The sequence below is a fragment of the Pristis pectinata genome, chromosome 14 (genome assembly GCF_009764475.1).
Source record: "Pristis pectinata isolate sPriPec2 chromosome 14, sPriPec2.1.pri, whole genome shotgun sequence".
Lineage (NCBI taxonomy): Eukaryota > Metazoa > Chordata > Chondrichthyes > Rhinopristiformes > Pristidae > Pristis > Pristis pectinata.
Window position 1 is genome coordinate 35,827,961 of NC_067418.1, and position 24,549 is coordinate 35,852,509.

A 24,549-nucleotide genomic window follows, 5' to 3' on the forward strand; every position below is an offset into this window, starting at 1 on the left:
CCTATGCTGTTTACTTTTCAGTCTTCTATGTCCTTTTATTTTGCCATTCATTCTAGCACTTATTTCTGCCTTGCTGTTTGTTTATCTCCCCTCTATCTCCCCACATAGACTGTGTCTAATACCATTGAATAGTTTAATTCTTCCACTCCAGTCAGACTGTCTACACGGCACGTGTTTATTTAGATCATGGCAGCTGATGTAATGTCATAACAGCTGCTGCATCCCTCCACTGAGAATCCAATCTTTAGTCTTTATGCTAAACGCAGTCATTTCAAAGCAGCTTTTATTCAGCACTTCCTCCACACAAAAGGCTCTTGGATTAATATGTACCCTTGTTTGCTCAGTGCTTTTACACCATAAGACATATTTATTTCTACCTCACTGCTTTTGTTTCTACTAATACTCAAACCCTCATTTCCATTTAATGGGACACCGGCTCCCATGGATACAGCCAGCAACCAGTCCAGGATAGATTGGCCAGATTAACTTGATTGACCACCAGTGTTGAGGTTTAGGCATTGGAGGGTGGGAGGTGAGTATATCCTATTACCCAAGGATTAGAGCGGCTTCCACTGGACCCAAGCATCACAAGTCCTCACCAAACCCACCATTGACAGACCAGGATAATAAAGGCAGGTGCAATAGTGACCAGAAGCTCAGTAACTTCATTAAGGAGGGTAACTCCTGTAGTTCAGTTCTCTAGGGTCTGTTTTCTTTTGAAGGTACCCATCCGATAATTTTGATCCTGTGAAAAGTAAATGGGAGCAGAAAGGTACAAAGGGACTTGGACTGTGATTGTCAAAAATTCTTGTTTTTGTAGATCAGTGTTAGGGGATCCACAATAAATCCAGGAAAGACAAATCTGAATATTTTCTTGCTCAGAACTGGGAAGGAGCAAAGGGATTTTGGTGCCCTTGTGCATAGTTTTTGGACTAATGGTCCATCAATTCCAATCTCATCATGGCAGTTGGAGCATTGAAATTCAATCCCCAAAATGTTGCAGGTGCTTTCAGGATTGAAAATGATTAATTTTTATTAGTTGAGGGTAATATAGGATTTGGAGTAAATGTGGGTAATAGGAGTCAGGGTATGAATCACCTGTAATCTATTCGAATAATTATACAAGGTTGAGTGGCCTATGCTTGTTCTAAGGATAGTTTAAGAGCCAGTTTCTTTCAAGCCTTGCTATTCACCGTGTAAGTTTGTAGCCTCTGAATTATAAACTGAAGATGATGAAATTCTTGGTAGGTCAGGCAATATTTGTGGAGAATGAAGGAGTTAATATCTTGGGTCATTGGAAAGGAGGGTAGTGGCTATGATCTGAAACTCTTTGAGGCTGAAAAGTACCCAATTGCAAGATGTTGTGCTGTTCCTTGAACAAAAGGTTTAGAGTTTAGGACAGAGTGCACCGGAAAGATTCCGTATTGGGAGACTCCTTGTTTTCACTATAATTCTGGCAAACTTAAGTCTTTTAAGAATGTATCGATGCTTGGTTGAAGCACATTTCTCCCCTCTGATGATTAATTCCATGGTTCATGTCTGCAGGTTTGTGGAAAGTAATTGGTTTGTATGGGTGACCCAGATGAACCACATTCCCATGGCAATTGATCATGATCAGAATGAGGAATGGCTGACAATGCAGGTGAGAAGCAAATGTCATTGGGTATTGATTGAAGTGAGGACTCCTGTCAATTAGGATTCCTTTGCATTGCATTATACTTTTAAAAAACTATCTTCTATTCTTCTTAGGCAGTCTCTCAGGATTGAGGATGACGTGCCTGAGTTTTGTGGGTTCTGAGGTAGTGGCCAATGAGGCCAATGTGGGAAGTGTAGACTCTTCCACAGATGGGGCAGGAGGTGTGTGACAGGGTGGGTGCGTGGCTTGTGTGATGGGGCACTTCCTCCTATAGTACAAAGTAAACAAACAGTAATGAAATAAATCAAAAATCTAGTTTTGGTTTTTAAAAGAAACTTGTAATAATTGGAAAAGAAAAGGTGAGGGAGCTGAAATTCCTTGGAATCTATAGTAACTCAGCTATATAAACAGAGTCATGGAGAAATACTGCATAGTGGCAGGCCCTTCAGCCCACTAAATCCATGCCAACTATCAAACATCCATTTTTACACTAATCCTACCCTAACCCATTTTCCCAATGTTCCCATCAATAACCCCCCTCCAGATTCTACCACTCATCTACATACTAGGGGCAATTTACAGTAGCCAAATAACCCACATTTTTGGGAAACCTGAGCACCCAGAAGAAACCCATGTGGCTACATAGATGCAAACACACAGAGGTTGCACCAGAGATCAGGATTGAACCTGGGTCTCTGATGCTTTGAGGCAGCAGCTCTACCACAGATCTTGGTGTAGGCTTTATCCATCAGTGAGCCAACTGCCCTAATATCACCTTGACACCAGTGAGGAAAACACAAAGGACAGAAAAGAAAACAACAAATTGCACTCTATAGCCTCAGCTTGCACAGTGATTAGCACATACAGTGCACTGGTGAAATAGAGATTAGGGGAAATAAGAAAACCAAATTGAAGACATGATTGAGATTTATAACCGCACAACAGTAATGAATTCCATATTAACTAAGATCTTGTTACTATGATAGAAGTGAGCTGTTAAGCACAACATACCCAATGTACACTGTATATTGATTTCCTCAGGCTGTCTCAACATTACTTTGGATCCCCACCAATCAGTTAAGTATATTCCACATAAAATATTGCTATTGGTAGAAATTTGAAACACGACAACTCCATATTCCTCCACCTAATTGTTTAAACAAATTAAGAAGAAACAAAGGAATTGTAAAATCCTGAACATTAAATATGTAATTCCATCAGAGATAATTCAAAGGAATCCAAGGAGCAGATCTCATCTTTTTAAGGATTTTGGTCATTTTCCGTTTCTCCCCTTCTTCCACCTGGGCAAAGGAAGTCTTTTCATTTTGGCCCCTAGTGTAAACATCAACCTAATCCCAGGTCTGGCACAGTGTGGTTAGATGCAGAAAAAAACCTCTGTATTTTTCCCCAACAACCAATCTTAGGTGAACATTCTGCAATTGTATGACTTTTTCCATTTTCACACCAACCATCTAGAGGTCAATGTTACAGATTTTTAATTAATGGCAGCTTAAGTGTCATGGTCATGTTCTCTGGAAACTGGACTGTGTGGGTCTCAAATTTATTTCATATTGAATTTTTACATCTGATGTATTGGAAACTAGTTTTAAACCATATCCCCACAGGTTAAATGGCCTATCTCTGAGTGTATGGTTCTATTTCTTTCTCTGCACCATACTTTAATTTGTACATCCAATAAAGGTGGGTATTGCATCAATTCTTTTGCTGTAGTAACTCACCATTGTTCATGTAGGAAAATGAGACTTTACTGTTTTTAGATTTTGCATTCCACTACTTATGATATTTGTAAACCATAAAAGATCACGTGCTCTTTTTTGCTTTCTCTTTCAGTTGCATGCCACTTGCAATGTCCATCAGTCTTTTTTCAATGACTGGTTCACAGGTCACCTCAACTTCCAGATTGAGCATCAGTGAGTATTAGTCTCAAGCATGGGTGCTTAGTAGGAAGGGAGTATGTTCCTCCCATGGTTTTATAGTGGGAATGGAGTACAGGTGCAAGTTTATGACTTAGATTGGGGTAATGTGAGTTGTGATTTATTTGGAAATGGCTATGAAGTTCCTGTTGAAGTACATTTTATCTATGAATCCAGCAGGTAGAATACAGGTATATAAATAAGCATAGTAAGTGCCACCAGTAAAGTGAATTATTATCAGTCAAGTGGTGAAATTTCAATAACATTCTTCCCAATTCTGAGTGCTGGTCATACTTGGCTTCCATCAGGATCCTTGGATAGGATAGATGACGTAACCTCTGGGTACTCGATCAGTTATAAAACAGGTTAACTGCAGTCATTGCCCTCTACTTTTCTCAACATTGTACTCCACCCACAAATTCTAAACACGCCTCGCTTCTCACATGTAAAATATACCCTTTTTATTTATTCATTTTTTTGAGAGGCAGACATCATTGGCAAGGCCAGCATTTATGGCCCCATTCCCCACCCCCCTCCTAGCCCACAGTAGAATGTGGTGGTGAAGTGTTGCCTTGAACTGTTGCAGTCCTTCTGGTGAAGGAACTCCCATAGTGGTTCCAGGATCTAGACCCAGCAACAGATGAAGCACCAACGGTGTATTTCCAAATCAGGATGGTGTGCAACTTGGAGGGGGACCTGCAGCTGTTTCAAATGGGTACATTTGCCAGTCTGGTGTCAGATTGGGATGATTTTGTGCTACTGATCTGTGCTCACTAAAAGTAAGCTGATACCTTCTACGTTATTTTGCAGAAGATTGTTGCAGCCAGTTAACAAAGGAACATAATTTCCCACCAGTTCCAGGAGGGGAGAAACTATTTCCTAACCATTCATGGTGCCCATTAGACAGAGAGTTACTGGGGAAAGAGGCCCCTTAGATTGAAAGCTGCTGATGTGCTTCTTATTGAATTGTTTTAGCTCCCTCATTAATAAACTAACTGTGAGCTCAGCTGGTGTTAGCACCTATTATAAGAATGCTTGATATGGAATGCACAGCTCAATAATATTGCACTTAGTTTGCTGAGGTAACATGTTTATTACCAATTCTTTGGAAAAGTCGGTCACAAAATGAGACTGAAGTTAGTGAGCAGAAGAAAATGAAATAAATATTAATGATGTCCTGTAGCTGAAATGCAACCAGAGAGCAGATGGACAGTGACTTCAAAAGGAAAAGAAGAGTTTGCGGAGCATAAAACAGGCAACCGCTTCATTGAATTTGCATTTTAACTCTGACGTTTAATTTCTATTCTTCCTTTGCAGCCTGTTCCCCACAATGCCAAGGCACAACTACCACAAGGTGGCACCACTTGTAAGGTCCCTCTGCACCAAACATGGCCTGGAATACCAGTCCAAGACTCTATTCACAGCCTTTGCAGACATAGTACAGTAAGTAGAGACCAGGACGTGCTAACACCACCAACAATTCTAAGTAACTAATACCTCTTTCCCGCACACTCTTTCTTCTCTGCATAGCTGTGAATTCCAGTGGCATCATCTCCAACTCATTTCTTCACAGGACCTTGAAAATCATGAAAGATTATTAAAGATTGCCTGACAAGAACTGCTTCTAATGAGCTGGCAGATGATAGGGAAAGCCCAGTAAACAGAACACCTGTGTGGGGAAGAGTAGTAGTAATGTAAGATTACAGGGAGTTGAAATGCAGTGTGAGAGAAAGTGAGGTCCCAGAGAGGATGAGTGGAGGACTGTGGAGATGTGAACCACTGTGGAGGGTGAATCGGACTGAGGACTGAAGAGGAATTCCAGAGTCGTGATGTCCTGGAAAGAACGTTTTAAAATGGAGAATCTGACCTGAACCTCGTGTTTTCCGTACAGTGGGAAGGCTGTGGCTCAGAGGTCAGAGCATAGAGATGAGAGAGGAATTAGCTATTGAATGAAGGGCTACTTTTGGGCTTCCATCCAGAGAGTGAAGTATAATAGGGCTGAAGACCTAACGCAGTCAGTCGACATCAGTAACTTTAGCCGGTCCTGCCATTGGGCGAGGCTGGAAGAAAGATTGATTGCAAATCTTTACAGATATGGGCAAGAACTGTGAAGGAAGCTCACTAACATACACATGGAGCTGCAGTGTAATGGCAAAATAGCAAAAACTGTGGTCATCCAGGCTTCTGGCCAGGCAGGTGTGTCTGTCTCAGTAAACTTTTGCCTTCATCCATGGCCTTCATGGTTCTTGAGGAAATGTTTGGAAAGTGCTTTTATTTCTGGAGACAGTTTTAGCAAGAGGAGTTTGTTTGAATGTGAGCTCGAGTTATGCTCAGCAGCCAGGATCTCAGCTCCCAGACCAGGAGGTGTCACAACTCCAAGTCACTGCTCAATACTCTTGCTGACAAATGCAGCAGTAGATATTGAGTAAGAACAAGTATCGACCTGCTTACGATGCTGCCTGTAATCAAATATTCAGCTGTTATTCATGATCTGAGCTCTCATATGTAAAAGTCAAAGTCAAGTCTATTGTCTAAGTACATGTATGCACAGGTGCAATGAAAAACTTCCTCACAACAGCATCACAGGCACAGAGCATCATATAAGGAGAGTTCACAAGAAAAACATGAATTAAACATAAATCATACACAATTTTTACAAGAGAGAAAATAATTAGAACAAAACAAAATCTGTTTTAGTGCAAAGTAATCAAAGTGGTCATAGTGTTGCTAAACTGTAGTGATTAGGGTTGTTTCAGTTGGTTCAAGAACCGAAAGGTTGAAGGAAAGGAACTGTTCTTGAACCTGGTGGTGTGAGACTTCAGGCTTCTGTACCTCCTGCCCAATAGCAGCTGCGAGAAGATGGTATGGCCCGGATGGTGGGGATCTTTGATGATCGATGTTGCCTTCTTGAGGCAGTGCCTCCTGTAGATACTGCCAATGGTGGGTAGGGATGTGCCCATGATGTATTGGGCTGAGTCCACTACTCTCTACAGCTTCTTCCCAGTGAGTTTGAGATACCCAGCCTTGTGTACCTGTGATGCTTTCATAACAGAAGATGGGAGGAATGGAAGAAAAATGGAAAAGCAATATTTTCCCAGGCCTCTTTACTATACTATACCCCACCCCTCACCCCCACATTCCCTCTGTGCTTAGGTCAGCTCCTGCCCAAGAGTGTGCAGAACTGGCCAAACTACTGACGTTGTAATAACCTGCTTAGGGTTAGGGTTGGTTGGTTGCTTTCCTGTATATCCGTACATAACCAGAAGTTGTGCTCTGTGATTACATTACACTTGCAGCATGGAAACAAGCCATTCATTGCCCGTGTTTGTCCTCATCACAGGCGTAACCCTCTCAGCATGTCCTTCCATTGTTTTCTTGTAGTAATACAACTTCCACCCCACTGGTCACTCAACCACACCATGTGGTAATACTCATCAGTATTCAAGATGAGCAGGGTAGTTGGCTCTTCGCAACTGACGTTAATTGCTCACCAGATATGGAGAGCCACTGGGGATTTATACTGTTTGTGTTTTCTTGCAGCTCCTTGAAGGAGTCTGGCGAGCTCTGGTTGGATGCATACCTACACAAGTGATCGGTCGCAGTGCTGCCACCTTGAGAGTAGGAGGGAAGGGAATTTCCTGAAGCCCCTGCCAACATTTGTAAATGCTTTGCCAAGTGCCACAGAAGAAATATTCATTTATTCTTCATACTGTTAACTTGTGGGATATAGTTTGGGTTAAAGAAATTAAACCATTGAGAAGCCAGCAGCAATTCTTATGAAACAGAAATGCAGTTTATTTGCTCTGTGACAAATGGCTGGTTACAATAGATTTCTGTCTTAAGCTGAACTAGAATATTCAGTGTTTGTCTACACCATAGATGCCCAGGTTCAAAACCAAAATACCGCAAATCTGAAATAAAACAGAAAATGCTATAAATAATCAGCAGGTTAGGCAGCACCAGTAGAAAGAGAAGTAGTTAACCTTTCAGAATGATGATCTTTTCCCCGTTGTTTTGAAATGTCATCCTCTGGAAACATTAACTGTTTCTCTGTCTACAATGCTGATCAATTTGATGACTGGAGTGCTGGATTTGTACAGCACAGAAGTGGGCCCTTTGGCCCACCTCATCCATGCTGACATTTTTGCCCTACTACAGTAATCTTATTTGCCTATATTCAGTCTGTATCCTTCTATGCCTTGCCTACTTAAGTGCCAAATTGAATGTCTCTTAAACATAGTGATTGTATCTCTTAAATGTTATGAATGTATCTCACTCCACACACTCTGGCAGCACGTTCCATATAATTAACCACCCTTTGTGTAAAGAAAAACTTTCCCCTCAAATTCCCTTTAAATCTTCCTGTCAGCTTAAACCTATGCCCTCTTGTTTTTGATACCCCTAGTATGGGAAAAAGAGTTTGACTATTTACCCCATCTCTGTCTCTCATAATCTTATATACTTTTATCAGTGCACTCCTCAGCCTCTTTTGCTGCAGGGAAAACAAGCCCAGCATATCAAACCACTCCCCGTAACTAAAGTCCTCCAATCCAGACAACATCCTGATGAATCAGCTCCTTTGCACTCTCCAGTGCAACCGTATCCTTCCTATAGTGTGGCAATCAGAAATGCACACAATACTCCAAGTTCAGTCCAACCAATGTTTTGTAAAGTTGCAACATAACCTCCCAACTTTTATATTCTACACTCTAACCTATGAAGGCAAGCATGCCATATGCCTTCTTCACCACCAAATGTACATAAATTCTATCCCCTAGGACTTTTTCCAATAATTATTTACCACTGATGTAAGGCTCAATGCCGGTAGCTACTTGGCTTATCCCTGCTGCCATTCTTAAAGAAATAAGAACAACATGAGCTATCCACCAGTCTTTTGGCACCTCACCAATAACTAAAATCTCCATCAGGGCCCAGCTATTTCCTCTCTTGCTTTCCATAGCAACCTGGAATAGATCTCATCCATCCCTGGGGATTTATCAATCCTTTTTCATCCCATAACATCTAACATCTCTTTCTGCTCCAGGTTATCCATGTACCTCTCCCTGAACTTACTGTCTTCCACTTATTGTCTTCCATGTCCTTCTCCTTGGTGAGTAGAGATAAGCAGTATTCATTTAGGACTTCGCCAACATAACCTGGCTCCACACATAGATTATCCCTTTTGTCCCCAAGGGAACTCGCTCTTTCCCTTTTGCTACCCTTTTTGTCTTGATATAGAATGTCATGGGGTTCACCTTAATATTACTTGCGAAGGATACTTCATGGACCCTTTTTGCCCTCCTAATTTCTTTCTTAAGTTTCCTTCTACGGACTCCACATTCCTCAAGAGACTCCCTCGATCCCAGTTCTTTATACCTGTCATAAGCTTCCTTTTTTTTCCTGATCAAACCTTTGATATCCTTTGTCATCCAAGATTCCTTAATCTTGCCATTTTTGCATTCCATTTTTACTGGAACATGCTGGACCTGAACTCTTACTAACTTTTTTGTTTAAAGGACTCCTGCTTGTCCGCTGTCATTTTACTTGCAAGCTTATTTTTCCCCCACATTTCCTTTTGCCAGGTCTCAGGCAATTGAAGGTGGCCTTCCCCCAGTTTAAGACCTTGAGCACCAACCTTAACTCTTTCCATAACTACCTTGACATTTACAGAATTACGGTCATGGTTCCCAAAGTGTTCCCCTGCTGACTCTTCTGCCACCTGCCCACCTATGTTTCCCAAGAAAAGGTGGAGTACTGCCCATTCCCAGCATTTTTGGTTGCATTAATCATAGTCAAGGATATCAGCTTTAGCTACAAATCATGTTGAAATACAAGCTTCTCTAACTTTTCAAGTTGGTTGTGAAAATGCTATGAGATTTATGAGAGCTTTCGGAAATCTAACCTGATGGCTGGATGTGGTCGTATTGAGTTTCTGTGGTGGTATTTTAGGGTTGTCAAGATTGAAAGAGGGGATGCCCAGTAATTTTGAGAAACCTCTACCGCTGTGTTTTTACTCACTTTGTTTATCACAAATTGTTCATTTAGAAAATCATAAAAAAACAGCAGGTGCTGGAAATCTGAAAAAGAAACGGAAAATGCTAAAAACGCTCTACAGGTCATGCAGCATCTGTGGAAAGAGAAACAGTTAATGTTTCAGATTGAAGATCCTTCATCAGAAGTGGAAAACTGAACAAACAAGTTAGCTTCAAGCTGCAGAGCATGTAGGGAAGGGATGGGTAGGACAAAGGGAATGTCTGTGATGTGTTGAGCCATGGTGATGGCGATCTTCACGGAGCTACATGGTTAATCTGACAATAAATGTTCACGATGAGACCCTGGAAAACATGAACCACTTCCTATATCTCGGGAGCCACCTCTTGACAAAAGCAGGCATCAGTGATGAAATTCATCATCACCATCATGTGCCAGCACAACCTTTGGTCAGTTGAGGATAACTGTATCTGAAGATCAAAACTTATGGTCTACCAGGCAGCAGTGATCCTTGCCCTTCTACATGCTTCTGAGACCTGGACTGCTGACGTGGACATATCAAGGCACTAGGAAAATACCACCTACACTGTTCCTGCAAAATCCCCCAATTTCACTGAAAGGACAAGTGAACTATTATCAGTATTGAGGCCCTGGATAGTCTCAATCAGTTACACTGGGCTGGCCACATCATTCACACACCCGACACCATACTCCTGTGTTGGGCATGCAAATGATGTGGCCAGCCCAAGGCAGCAAACTGAGAGGTGTTCTATTCTGTGATCTAGGTGGACAGAGAAAAAGATTCAAAGATGAGCTTAAATCTTCCTTGAAGCATTGCAACACTCCCCACTGTCACCTGGGAGCCCCTGGCATACGACCGCACAAAGTGGGCAAGAAACATTCGAGATGTTATTGAGAACCATGAGCCCATGCATCAGGAACACACAGAAGCCCTGCATGTGCAGTGGAAGGAATGCACCACCTCACAAATTACCCATGCATTCACCTCATCTGCCACCTCAGAACTCACAAAATTGGAGTGGGAACAAGCCGCACTCTCTTGAGGGACTGCCTAAGAGGAAGAAGATTAACAATGGAAATAGAAATAAAGAAAACAAAGAAGGGGACTTGTTAACATTGTGAAATGCAGGGCAGAATTGTTGTTGAACCAAAAGGAGAATGCAGGAAATGCTCAGTAGATAAGGCAGTGTCTGTGGAGAGAGAAATACTGAGTTTCTCCAGCCACAGATGCTGCCTGAAGTGCTCATTGTTCATTTAGATCTATTTTCAGACTCATTCAATTGTACATAGTTGAGACTGGGCCTTCCCATCCCAATGCTAGGTTCATTCTCATTGCTCTGCTGTCCAATTTCCAGGGCACTATTGGTTGAGGCCTCAGAGCTCTAGTGACCATAAGACAAAGGAGCAGAATTAGGCCATTCGGCCCACTGAGTCTGCTCCACGGACTCTGTGACTGGATTGACCTGGGTTCAATCCTGACCTCCAGTGCTGTTTGTATGGAGTTTGCATGTTCTCGCTGTGACCCCATGGGTTTCCTCCAGGTGCTCTGGTTTCCTCCCACATCCCAATGATGTGCTGGATGTGACATTAATTTGCTACTGAAAAATTACGCCTAGTGTTGGAGAACCGGGAGTGTTAATGAGTATGGGAAAGAGAAACAGTTATAGGGAAATGTGGAGGAATGTGATTGATGGGACTGATCTAAGAATTGGCAGAGACTTGATCAGCTGAATAGACCCTTCTGTATTGAAAAGAAATATAATTTTTAAAAAAAATTATGCATTCAAATGTAGTTTTGCAGTTTAGATACTTGTTTGAGTTTGATCTAGAGCTACTATCTCACAGCACCAGAGACCCGGGTTCAATGTGGTTTAATAAATGTAACAATCCATGTGACATCTGATGAACAATGAACCCATTCAAAGACAATTTTCTTAACTATTGAACTCCATAGTTACTAATTAACTTAATAAAATTTGTTGTAAATTTATGCATTACTGTGCTTAGTGTTATGTTACGAGAGGTTATGTTTTTTAACTTTGGGTGGAATAGGGTTGAGGTGAGGTGATTATTAGAATGGTGAAGTATCATTTAACTCCAGATCGTGTGCAGTCACCACTGATGGTGCCACAAGTCTGACATAAGCTTTGATAATAAAAGCTGCTGGTTATTGGTGAATTGTGAAAGGGCAATATAAGCAACCCAGCCTGTCTAGCCCTTGTTATTTCGAATGTGATATTCACAACCCAGAGACTACATCCAGCTGTTGTCTCAGCCACTGGGGATCGAACCTAGGACATTCAACTGTGCTGCCCAGTAAAATGGCCAATGTTGCATTTAATCACTAAATCCTCTATTAATTGATTGTGCTAATGTTATTGATTCTATGATCTTGGTTTTCCAGTCATATTGGTAATAGTAAGCCACTGCCTTTAAATGGCTTTCCAACAATATTATAATCACACCAACAATGCCAATATTCCCATGGATTTGGTTAATGGAGCTTTGTGATTAGAAACAGTTTGATTGGTGTGCTCTAATGTTCTTCACTCAATGTCCAAATCTTTTATGCTAAATAAATCAATTGAACATCAGTATCCTTAATAGATTGTTGCTCGCATATATGGATGTGTGTGTGGTTCCGCGTGCATGCAAGTGTTTATGTTTTGACCACAAGGTGCCAGGTTTGATTCATAAGTCAGTGCTGTATTTATGGACAGCAATTCACTTTGCTTACAAATACTTCAGCTGTTTTAAAAAGCTACAACAGAATTGTAGCTCGGATCCAGCACAGAAACAGGCCACCTGGCCCCATTCTGCTCCAGACAAACATCATCCCATCATCAAATCCCATCTGCTTTCTCTTCTATTTCTTCTTCGTATGTTTATCCATTTTCTCTTTCAATCTATCTATGTTATCGATCTTAACTTATTCGTGTCATAATGACTAAAGCCTTGCATACATTGTGAGAAGAATTTCAAATGATTGTGGCTGCATTGTGGGCAAGTCAAACAAAATCGTGGAAAAGTAATACTTACTTACATTAGTTAATAGGCATATTCTTGGGAGGTAAACAGCTTACTAGAGAAATGAATACATTTTTAAAAACATTTTATATCTGTTATTATTTCTTATAAATATTTTCTCTGCAAAAACATAAAAACAAGATTTTAGCCTGATGACATTAGTAATTTCCAAAACCAGTTAGGTTTATATGCTTACAATCTGGCAAAACTGCTGGAGCTACATAAATACTTTTTAACAGTATTATATGGTCTTAAATGAACATTGTCACACCATTTCTGAATGGCCTAACATCATACTGTATGTTGTACAGAACAATTTTCCTCTTTCTTCATGCATTTCCTAAGGATGTTTCCTTTGCATATTTAACATACAGTATTTAGCAGTTTTTGCCATTTCACCAAGCCGTGGCCATCCCAAGGGACTGCCTGAGAAGTGGAAGGACTGCATCTGCACTGTGTACAGCTACCGTGGATAAGCAGGGAAGTAGTGCATTGTAACTCTCAAAGTCAAAGCAGATCTGTTGACAGTGTATTCAGTTCATGCCTATGGAGGGTTTTAACAGTCAGTAACTCAATTTTCAATCTTTCAACACTTCACTTGGTGAACTGTAGTTTATTTTCCCAATTTCCAGGGATGTGATTGGTTTGGTTTGAGGGCAGCAGGAACAGGTGGGTCTGGGATCACGTGGACAGACTGCAAGGCCCCGGAATGGCAGAGGGGTAAAAGTGGAGATCCTGGGAACTGAGTGGAGTAAAGGAGCAGCAGAGACTCGGAGTGGCCAATAGAGAAGCCAGAGAGTCTGGAAGCTACACCAAAGATTAGATTTGTGTGTCAGGGATGCTTTTGCTTCTTTACACATTTAGGGTTCTTGTTCAAGGATTATAGAGCCTCTTCATTCTTTCCACTAAAACTTTATTAAAATATATTTTTATATATATTTTAATACATATTTTTTCTGCAGATTTACTAAAAGCTTGTAGTTTGTCTTTCTTATAGTTACACCACTGCACCTCCCTGAAATCTGATGTTGTGGGAAAATTTTGAAATTACACATTCAATTCCCAATGCCAGATCACTTACGTAAATATTGAACAATAGTGGGACCCACCAATCCATTCTTATGGATAACTATTACGCAGCTTTTGCCAGTCTGAATGCCAACCATTAACCCTCGTTCTGTCTTGAGCAGATCTCTGCCCATCTGGTACTGTTCCCTGACTCAACATGTTCAGACCACATGCACGAGTCACTATGCATTGCCTTGTTGAATGCTTTTTGAATGTCCAAATATATAAAAAATCCACATTACCCGTGTCTACTTTTCCTACAGCTTCTTCAAAGAATTCAATAACTTGGTCGAGTTATCTTCATGTTTGAAATCCATCCTGACCATTTGTTATTATATTTTCTGCTTCATTTTTTGTTTTTTTCATGCTTCCCATTGATGTAAATTTGATTTATATATAGTTCACTGTAAGATTTTTTCATCTATAATTTATAATTAATAATATTAGATGGCAGCTCACCTCAATATTGGTATTGGTTTATTATTGTCAGTTGTACCAAGGTACAGTGAAAAACTTGTCTTGCATAGTGTTCGTACAGATCAATTCATTAGAGTGCATTGATGTAGTACAAGGTAAAACAATAACAGAATACAGAGTAAAGTGTCACAGCTACAGGGAAGGTAGATTTTGAGGTCAAGAGTCCATCTCATCGTATAAGGGTATAACCGTTCAATAGTTTTATCACAGTGGGATAGAAGTCCCTGTGATCTCTTCTAGCTCTTAGTTTGCAATTAGTCCGGAACAAAAGAATGAATAGTGTATCAACCATTTCCATCTTCAATCAATAATAGCTTTTTCAATGTATCATTGGTTATGCACTGCCACTTTGTGATTGCTTTGATGCATTGCAGTATTAGAGAGTGCACAGTGTTGCTCACCTTGTGCCTGCTGAAATAATTGGCAATTAAAATCCCTTCATTTCTGCAAAGAGCATCTGATCTATAATGTAAGATCATGTCAGTTAGTACAGTTAAAGTCTATGTCATTACTGTCCATGAGACCAAGCAATGCTGCAATGTGTCCATCCACATTGCACAAAAGTCACTGCCCGCTGTCCAAACTGGTGCAAATGACTGCCACCTTGTGGCCATAGTGATGTTTGGCATCCAACCATGACACATTGCGAAACCTGTTCTCACCAAATGTGAAACATTGACACACTATATTAACTCTCACCTGCTGCCTGCACTGACACTGCACCATCTGTCACCCAGTGTCTATAATTACACACTGCACCACATATTTCCACCCAGTTCATACTAACACACTGTACCATCAGGCCTGACCCAATGCCTATACTGACTGTACTATCTGATGCAAACAGTGCCTACACTGGCATCCCTGTTACAAGATCACAAGACAAGGGAGCAGAAGTAGGCCATTTGGCCCATCGAGTCTGCTCCATGAGCTAAAGGAAAAGAAAAAAGAAAAAAGGAAAAAAAGAAAAAGAAAATGAGAAAAAAAACCTATTCCTTTCTAGCCCCAATTTCCGGCCTTATCCCCATATCCCTTGATACCTTGACTAATCAGATAACTATCTATCTCCTCTTTAAATGCCTCCAATGATCGGGCCTCCACTGCTGTACATGGCAAAGAATTCCATAATTTCACTACCCTCTGGCTAAAGAAATTTCTCCTCATTTCTGTTTTAAACCTGTACCCTCTAATTCTAAGATTGTGCCCTCTGGTCCTGGACTCACCCACCAAGGGAAACAGCTTAGCCACATCTACTCTGTCCAGTCCTTTCAACATTCTAAATGTTTCTATGAGGTCCCCTCTCATTCTTCTGTACTCCAGTGAGTACAGTCCAAGAGCCGACAAACGCTCATCATACGTAAGCCCTTTCATTCTGGGAATCATTCTCGTAAATTTCCTCTGAACCCTCTCCAACATCAGCACATCCTTCCTAAGATATGGGGCCCAAAACTGCACACAGTATTCCAAATGAGGCCTCACTAGTGCCCCATAGAGCCTCATCAACACTTCCCTACTTTATACACTATACCTCTCGAAATGAATGCCAACATAGCATTAGCTTTCCTTACCGCCGATCCAACCTGGTGGGTAACCTTTAGGGTATCCTGCATGAGTACCCCCAAGTCCCTTTGTACTTCTGTACTTTGGATTTTCTCCCCTTCTAGATAATAATCTGCCCGTTTATTTCTTTTTCCAAAGTGTACAATGGCACATTTCTCAACATTGAATCTCATCTGCCATTTCCTTGCCCATTCTCCTAAACTATCTAGGTCTCTCTGCAACCTTCCTGTTTCTTCAATACTCCCTACTCCTCCACCTATCTTGGTGTCATCTGCAAACTTAGCCACAAAACCATTTACTCCATCATCCAAGTCGTTAATGTACAAAGTAAAAGGAAGCGGCCCCAACACCAACCCCTGTGGAACACCACTAGTAACTGGTAGCCAACCAGAACAGGATCCCTTTATTTCCACCCTTTGCTTTCTGCCAACCAGCCAATGCTCCACCCATTCTAATATCCTACCTGTAATTCCATGAGCTCTCATCTTATTAATCAGCCTCTTGTGCGGCACCTTGTCGAAGGCCTTCTGAAAGTCTAAATGCTCAACATCCACAGCCTCTCCCTTATCCACCCTACCTGAGATTTCCTCAAAAAACTCCAATAGGTTGGTTAGGCAGGATCTTCCCTTCACAAAACCATGCTAGCTTGGACCTATCTTGCCTTGCACCTCTAGGTATTCCATAACCTCATCCTTGAGGATCGATTCCAAAAACTTTCCCATCACCAATGTCAGACTAATAGGTCCGTAATTTCCTTTATGCTGCCTCCCACCTTTCTTATACAGCGGAACTACATTTGCGACCCTGCAGTCCTCTGGAACCATGCCGGAGTCTATCGATTCCTGGAAAATTATCACCAATGCCTCCGCAATCTCTAAAGCCACCTCCTTCAGAATCCGGGGATGCATCTCATCCGGTCCGGGAGACTTATCTGTCTTTAGTCCATTTAGCTTTCCTAGCACCTCCTCTCTAGTAATCTTGACTGAACTCAGTTCCATCTCTTGAGACCCCTGACTATCCGGTATATTGCTGATGTCTTCCACAGTGAAGACCGATGCAAAATACTCATTTAGTTCCTCTTCCATCTCTTTATCATCCATTATAATCTCTCCCGCACCATTTTTGATTGGTCCTATTTCAGCCCGTATCTCTCTTTTACTCTTCATATATTAAAAAAAAACTCTTAGTATCCTTTTGAATGTTATCTGCCAACTTCCTTTCATAATTCATCTTTTCTTTCCTAATGACCTTCTTATTTTCTTTCTGCAGGTTTTTAAAAGTTTCCCAGTCTTCTGTTTTCCTACTAATTCTTGCTACCTTGTATGCCCTCCCTTTTGCTTTTATTTTAGCCTTAAGCTCTCTTGTTATCCACATGTGTGCCTTTTTTCCATTCAAAACCTTTTTTCTTGGAATATATCTATTCTGCATTTTCCTTATTTCTTGTAGAAATTCTATCCATTTCTGCTCTGCCATCCCTCCAGCTAGCTTACTCTTCCAATCAATTTGGGCCAGTTCCTCTTTCATGTCACTGTAATTTCCTTTGTTCTACTGAAATATCGGCACACCAGCTATCAGCCTCTCCTTCTCAAATTTGAAACTGAACTCAATCATATTGTGATCACTAGTTCCTAATGGTTCCTTTACCTTTAGTTCCCCAATCACCTCCGGATCGTTACACAGCACCCAATCCAAAACAGCCGATCCCCTGGTGGGCTCATCAACAAGTTGCTCCAAAAAGCCATCCCGTAGACATTCCACAAACTCACTCCCCTGAGACCCATGTCACTATCAACCCCATCTCGCTCCCCACCAACCAGACCTGGACATTCATACCCAATGTAATGGTTGTGATTTTCCTCAGCAGGAGCCTGAAATAGTTATTGCCAATGGAAAATTAAGATCAGGGAAGAAGAGGGGCTCAGAGAAGGCAAACTAGCTCAGGGGTATAGAGAGGAAGAGGCCTGGGTGGGGGGAGAAATGGACATGGGATTGAGGGGCACACGGCAGAGGAGGACATGGGATTGGAGGAGATGAGCTCTCTGACAGGAAATCAGAGGGCATGAGACAAAAGTGGGAATGGAGGGGAAGAGGAGAGACCAGAAAGTGGAGAGGTGTGGGGATCATTCCGAGGGAATGGGATTGTCCTGTGAACCAGAATAAACTTGACGGGCTGAATGGCCTCTTTTTAAGTCGTAAGAAAATATGGTGCTTCTTGAGGATGGAAACCAGGAGAATTCTCAGATCAAACCTTGAAATGATGTGAATATAGCAGCTTGACGGTGAGCCGCAGGTCTGCCGCCCTCCCTCTGCCTGCCGCCCGCTGGCTGCTCCAACGCTGAACCCCTCCCACCCCGGGCGTCCTGCGAATACGCATGCGTAATAGCCGCACTGACTCATGGGAGTTGTAGTTTTACCGTATACATAGCGAGATTAAATATTTTGACGAGAACATTTGAGCTGTGAATTATTTATACATTTTTTAAATGTAAGGAATGGGGATCTTTGAATTTAGAATCAAAAAAGTAAATTGGATTTTAGGCGATGGAAGAGAAACTACAACATCCAGAAGGCAGTGGAAGCGTGACGTAACTTCCTCTGTGGGGACGTGGCCTGAAAAGAGTAAAGATGGTGAGTGGGGCCTGGGGTTAAAGTGTTGCGGTGGGGTAGGGCAGGTGGTGACGGGGGCAGGACCGGGGCTGGGGGGCAGGTGGTGACGGGGGCAGGACCGGGGCTGGGGGGCAGGTGGTGACGGGGGCAGGACCGGGGCTGGGGGGCAGGTGGTGACGGGGGCAGGACCGGGGCTGGGGGGCAGGTGGTGACGGGGGCAGGACCGGGGCTGGGGGGCAGGTGGTGACGGGGGCAGGACCGGGGCTGGGGGGCAGGTGGTGACGGGGGCAGGACCGGGGCTGGGGGGCAGGTGGTGACGGGGGCAGGACCGGGGCTGGGGGGCAGTGACTCGGCGGAGACACTTGTCCTCGGGCTGCCTGTTACCGGGGGAGAGACGGCGCCGATGGGGTTGGGGAGGGTGGAGGCCGTTCGGTGAGATAATGTCTGGGTTACTGTCCCGGTGATGGCTGCGGGGAATGATGGGGGTAGTGGTGGGCTCCTGAGGTGGGGGGAGGGAGCAGAGATAGAGTGGTTGGTTGGTGGCGGAGTAGTGTGTCACTGATGGGTTGGAGGTAAGGTGATCTGTAGAACCCAAGATGAAGTGCAGGTTCAGACGTGGTAGGTCGCTTGAATCAGTTGGCAGAGGAGGGCAGCTACTGGGTGGCAGTTAGTGGGTTGGACACTTGATTGGGAGTGGCAGATCATAAATATGGTCGGTGTTGCTGGGTATAGATATTGGAGTAGAGTGGAGGATTTATAGAGTTAGATTGAGTTTTGTGGGGAGTGAGAGGTAAACGTTTGTGGAGCAGGTGAGTGGGGTTGGGAGGGTGGTGTGGGGTGGGAGTGGTGACTCTTGGGATGATGAATGTAGCATTTTGGGGATGTGATAAAACAGTGAGAGACTTTCTGCATTTCTTCTAGTGATGGTCCTCTCACAGGGAACTTCAGAGATTAGACTCAGTGTCAATGAAAGAATGATGACATTTCCAAGTCAGGGTGGTATGTGATTTAGAAGGAAGCCAGGTGGTATTTTCCTCTGCACTTGATGACCTTGATCTCTTTGGGTTTTAAAGATTGTAAGTTTGGGAGGTGCTGTTGAAGCTCCTAGTCTGGTAACCATAGTGATTTTACTAGATTGTGTGCACTAGCAGTTGAAGGGAATGAATGTTTAGGCTTGGTGAGGTGCCCGTCAAGCAAGGTGCTTTGTCCTGCATATTGTCGACGTCCTTTGGTGTATTGGAGCTACAGTCATCCAGGCAAATGGAGAGTTCCATCCTAGACCTGACTTGTGTCTTGTAGTTACTGGAAAGTCTTGGAGTATCAGAGAGTGAGTCACTCATCATAAAGCAGACAGGTAGGTAGCTTCAGTTGCATTTCTGATCAGTGGTGACTCCCAAGTGTCAATGGCAGAGGTCTTGATGGCGGTAATGCTGTTGTACTGTTGAAGGTCAGAGTTAGGTGGTTAGAATCTCTTACTGGAGTTTGGTCATTACCTGGCACTTATCAGCCCATACCTGAATGTTTAGTTTTTGTTGAATGTTGGCATGGATTGGTACATTTTCTAAAGACACAAGAGACTGCAGATGCTGGGATCTGGAGCAAAAACAAAAAACTGCTGGAGGGATGCAGTGGGTCAGGCAGTATCTTCCTCTACAGGTGCTGCCTGTGACCTGCTGAGTTCCTCCAGCATTTTGTTTTTTGCTCGTATTCTGAAGAGTTGGGCATTGTGCAGTCATCAGCAAGCATTCCCATTTCTGACACTGATGGAAGGTCACTGATGCAACTGGAGCTGGTTCGGCCAAGGACACTGCCAAGATGGATTTTTTGCAGCAATGGGCTGGGGTGATTAACATCACAACCATCTTTCTTTGTGAAAGGTATGATTCTGACCTTCGGTGTTTTGTTTCTCCCCTCTGTCAGTTGATGTCTGTTTTACCAGGACTCCCTGAAGCACACTTGCTCAAGTACTGCAAGTGCAGCATCAAGGAGTCCTGGTAACTTGCTCTCGCCACACTTTTGCATTTTAGCCCTTTGGTCCATGTTTGGATCAAGGCTGTGGCAAGGTCTGGAACAGAGTGGTCTTGATGAAATGCACTCTATCATGCAGCAGATTTGATAGCACTGTCAACAGCATCTTCCAGCACTTTGAGAGTAGGGGATGGTGGTAGTGGGGACTGCCCCTTTGGGTGGAGAGAGTGAAAGTGAGTGGGGGGGGTGGGTAGATAGGTTTGTGGTTGCTTCACAAATTGTTTATGGAACGATTTGTTGCGTATGGATAGCTGTGTATGGTTTGGGTGCTCTTGACCAGTTTGGATGTTTGGGAAGTGTCATTAGCAACAAATGGAAGTCGGGAATTGAGTAGAATTCCAGATTTGAAGCTTGTAGTTTGTGTACTTGATCAGTGTAATGACTTAATGCCGATCAGGACCATAGTTCCTGCTGTTGTATATGAAGAAGCAAGGGTGACAGAAAGGAGTGGTTTGCCAAGTTCACCCAGCTAGTTTGGCTAATGGGTTGTTTTGAATTTTGCCACTGTCTGTGCTCTTGAAAAAATGTGGTTCTGCTACTCAAAGTAGTTCTTTCTATCATATGCTTACTGAAATCACTTTTTAAAAATCTCTCCTATCCTCGCTAACTGATTTGGGGTTCCTGTTTTGGCCATCGGTTGTTCCATCTTGATCCTTAATTCTGTGTGTTCTATGTGCCTGTGATGCTGCTGTAAGCAAGTTTTACATTGTACCTGTACCTCACATACTTGTACACCTGACAATAAACTCATCTTGACTTGTATAATTTGTAAAATCAATGAATGTAATGTTTCAATGACAGTCCAGCTATTGGATTCTCTTTTCCTTTTTTTTCATGTATAATGTGTGATTGAAAATGAATAACACTGCAGATACTAGAATCTGAAACAAAACAAATGCTGAAGAACTCAGCTGGTTAGACAGCATCTGTGGAAAGAGAAAACTGTTTCCTTTCAGAATGGAGGAAGGGTCTTTGACCTGAAATGCTGACTGGTTTCTCTTTCCACAGATGCTGCCGGACTGATTGAGTTTTTCCTGTATTTCTGTTATAAATTGATTCTTTGATTCCTTTGCCTGCAATCTTTTCCTGCTCTTGAAGTCTGCCTGAGATTTCTTTGTGAGCTTTTGGTGCACTGTTGGATCCTTCCAAAATACTTACCGACCTGCATTGTGCTTAAATGTTCTACTGAATCCTAAATCCTATGTAGTTTGAGACAGTCTTCTATGGAATAATCCCATGGCTCCACCTTCATTATCTTTGGAAGGAAATGTGTCATGAGCAACTCTTAATGCAAAGCATTGTCTTCCACACAGACTCCTTGTTCAAAATATAGCCAGCATTCAGAGGCAGGGAGGACAGCCTTGCACATTTAGGACTTTAATTAACTAGGGATGATTTATAACTTTTGGTATAGCTGACCTTTTGCTTTAATATATAGTACTCTGAAGCAGCAACGCCAGCATGTGTTGTCACTTCTACTGTGGATTATTAATTATTTTGACTATTGTTTTTTTCAGGAGCTGGAGGCTATGACCAGATACACCAGCCCGGTCAACCCTGCTGTCTTCCCACACTTGACAGTTGTCCTTCTTGCAATTGGAATGTTCTTCACTGCATGGTTTTTTGTGTATCCTTTTTAATTGTGATTAATTGGTTTAAAGACTGTTTTGGGTTCTGAGTGATGTGACGGGTTTATACATTCACCTTCAGTGATAGAATTTGAGGTTCAGTTCTAATCCAGTGCCCTGTGTAGAAGACCCTCTTAGCTGAAAATGAGTCTGCTAATATCTCTTTGGTCATTGGATCTTTGGCACCAGCTTTTACAGGTTAAGATAACAACTTGAATTAATAGTAATGGATAAAGCACTCTGGGCTTTGGCAGGGAAAACTATATTCTGCAACAGACCAATGCTGTGTCATGCCTGGAAGTGCTGACCTTCGACAATAACTGTCACTATTTTCCTGTTGCAGGTCTTATCAGAATAGTTTTGAAATGTGTTTGATGTGGTAAAATTTGGAAGTCTTGTAACTTATTGGAAAGGCTTAGTTATGTCATATTTAGTCTTAGCAGCTTTGTCTATAGAAGCAGATAGTGGTGGAGGTCAAGAAAGACAGTCAGATTCCTTTGCTTGAGTCCTCTATTCAGTACGTGACGACCCCTGCCCCAAATGATGTTCAGACTGCACATCCATGCCAACATGTGACCATCTACTCTGCCTTCATCTTGGTTCATCTACAGAATACCCTAATTCACAGCCATGTCATTGAGCTTGACTATTTCAAGGGCAGCATCCTACCTTTGAGAACAAGTTAATCTAAAACTCTGCTGCCTGTGCCCTGATTTGCATTATGTCTCACCCATCCTATGTTGGTTGCTGGTTAAGCAACATCTAGATTTTCAAATTTTCTTGTTTTACAAATCCTTTCCTTGGCTCTTGTCTGTCTGTCTCTGAAATCATCTCCAGCCCCACACTCCTGAGATATCAGCAGTCCTCCAATTCTGGTCACTTGATCTCCTGTAATTGTCCCCCCACTGGTGGCCATTGTTCCATTTGCTGAGGTCCTAATCTCTGAATTTTCCTCCCTAAACCTTTCTGCCTTTATCTGCCTTTGATTGCTCAAAAACACTCCAATTATTTTGTTACTTACCCTAGCATCTGCTTCTCTATCAAAAATTTTTTGACAGTTTAAAAAGAACTTTGCTGGAAGAACTCAGTGTGTAAAGTCACATCTGTGGAGTCAAAGGATAGTCAATGTTTTGGGTTGAGATCTTGCATCAGGTCCAGGTTCGCATTTCATTTCGGAACCAGTTATCCTGTCATGGGTAGAGAGGCAGCAGTTTGCATTTGGATCTTAATCCAGAGTAATTTATCCAGTTGTTAATCTTGGGGATACCATATTAGGATCACATGGCCTTAAAGGCACAGGCCAGGTTACTGCTCCATCCTTGAGTAGTAGGGTCACTGGATTGCATGGAACCATATAAATCAGGATAATTTCTGAGGTACACGCGGTGACAGCTTTCCTTGTGCATATAATAGATTCTAACTGTGCAGCAGGTACACAACAGAGGAACTGTTTAAATCAAATGCAACTCTCAATCATTTTTCCTGAATCAGTTCATTAGATATGAAGTAACATCCACCAAGTACACACGGGATATCTACAAAGAGCTGCTGATTTCTCTCGTAGCATCTCTTTTTATGGGATTTGGAGTACTTTTCCTCCTCCTCTGGGTTGGGATCTATGTATGAGGAAACCTTGGGTGTGTGTGGGGAGGTAAGGAATAGCTGCTGGATTTGAAAGCATTTAACCCTTGTTAGCAATGTGGCAGTCCGGTGTCTCACCAGCCCTTGTGCTCTGTGGCCTTTCTCATTAATATCCAAGTCAACAAGGGAAAATTTGGGTGGGGGAGAGAAATGCATTTCCAGTACTAACAAAGCATTTCTTTAAGTCTGGAAAATGATTAATAATTTTATTTTATCTATATTAATGACTTACTTTATCTTGATGTGTTTAAATCTTCCATTATCTTGAATAACCATCTTTAACCTGACTATTGATGGCCTGACTTTGTTGCAAGCTGCTGCTTCATTACACTCCGGTTTCCCTTTCCTACTTAAAACTCTACAATGATCAAGCTTTTGGCCACCTCTCCTAATCCTAGGCTCGGTGCTTGTGTTGCTCTCCAATTCTAAAGCATCTTGAATATGATTTTTCTATATTAAAGGCACACTGTTAATATATTTTTTAACTTATTTTGTATCCTGAACAGAAACATGAGACCATTCCTTCAGGATATGCTGCTTTCACAATGACTGACTTGTAGTCTCAATGCCTCTGGTTGTTACAGAAGCAAGAGGCCTTCAAGATCCACTGAGTAGCACCTGGAATTTTTTTTATAAGAGCCTATTGTACTAACAAAAAAATAAAAGCTTTGTTCACACTGGTTTTTACTTTTTAAGTTTTCAAAATATATTCTTGTCTGTTCTGGCTGGTATGTTTCATCTTTGGCTGAGATGTCAGTGGCATGGAATTTTCTGCATCTCAGGTGAACAAAACAAATCCCATACTGTTGCTTGTGGTTGAGCAGGGGAGTTCTTCGCGTTGTGTTTGATATTTGACTCCCAGCCAACTTGATTAAATCAATGATCTGATAATTATGCTATTTGTGGGACTTGCTGTGTGGTAATTGGATGT

The 24,549-nt window shown here is 42.2% G+C and overlaps 2 protein-coding genes across 3 annotated transcripts in view; both read left to right on the forward strand.

Annotated features, from left to right (window-relative positions):
- Window positions 1-12,186, forward strand: part of LOC127577733 (acyl-CoA (8-3)-desaturase-like) — a 60,059-nt gene extending 47,873 nt beyond the window's left edge. For both annotated transcript variants that reach the window (XM_052029241.1, XM_052029240.1), the window contains exons 9-12: window positions 1,546-1,642; window positions 3,488-3,567; window positions 4,888-5,013; window positions 7,111-12,186. In XM_052029241.1, coding sequence (XP_051885201.1) covers window positions 1,546-1,642; window positions 3,488-3,567; window positions 4,888-5,013; window positions 7,111-7,162 — 355 coding nt within the window. In that variant the 3' untranslated portion in view covers window positions 7,163-12,186. The remainder of the gene's footprint in view (window positions 1-1,545; window positions 1,643-3,487; window positions 3,568-4,887; window positions 5,014-7,110) is intronic.
- A 6,100-nt stretch (window positions 12,187-18,286) lies between these two features.
- Window positions 18,287-24,298, forward strand: tmem258 (transmembrane protein 258). Its single transcript, XM_052029383.1, has 4 exons — window positions 18,287-18,342; window positions 21,867-21,976; window positions 23,477-23,628; window positions 24,125-24,298. Exons 1-3 carry the CDS (start codon window positions 18,340-18,342, stop codon window positions 23,601-23,603), a joined length of 240 nt encoding a protein of 79 aa, XP_051885343.1. The 5' UTR covers window positions 18,287-18,339; the 3' UTR covers window positions 23,604-23,628; window positions 24,125-24,298.
- The last annotated feature ends 251 nt before the right edge of the window (window positions 24,299-24,549 follow it).

Coding starts and splice junctions, on each gene's coding strand:
- tmem258 (XM_052029383.1), top strand. Junction 21,977..23,476: donor TTCACTGCATGGTTTTTTGT/GTATCCTTTTTA, acceptor TCAGTTCATTAG/ATATGAAGTAACATCCACCA.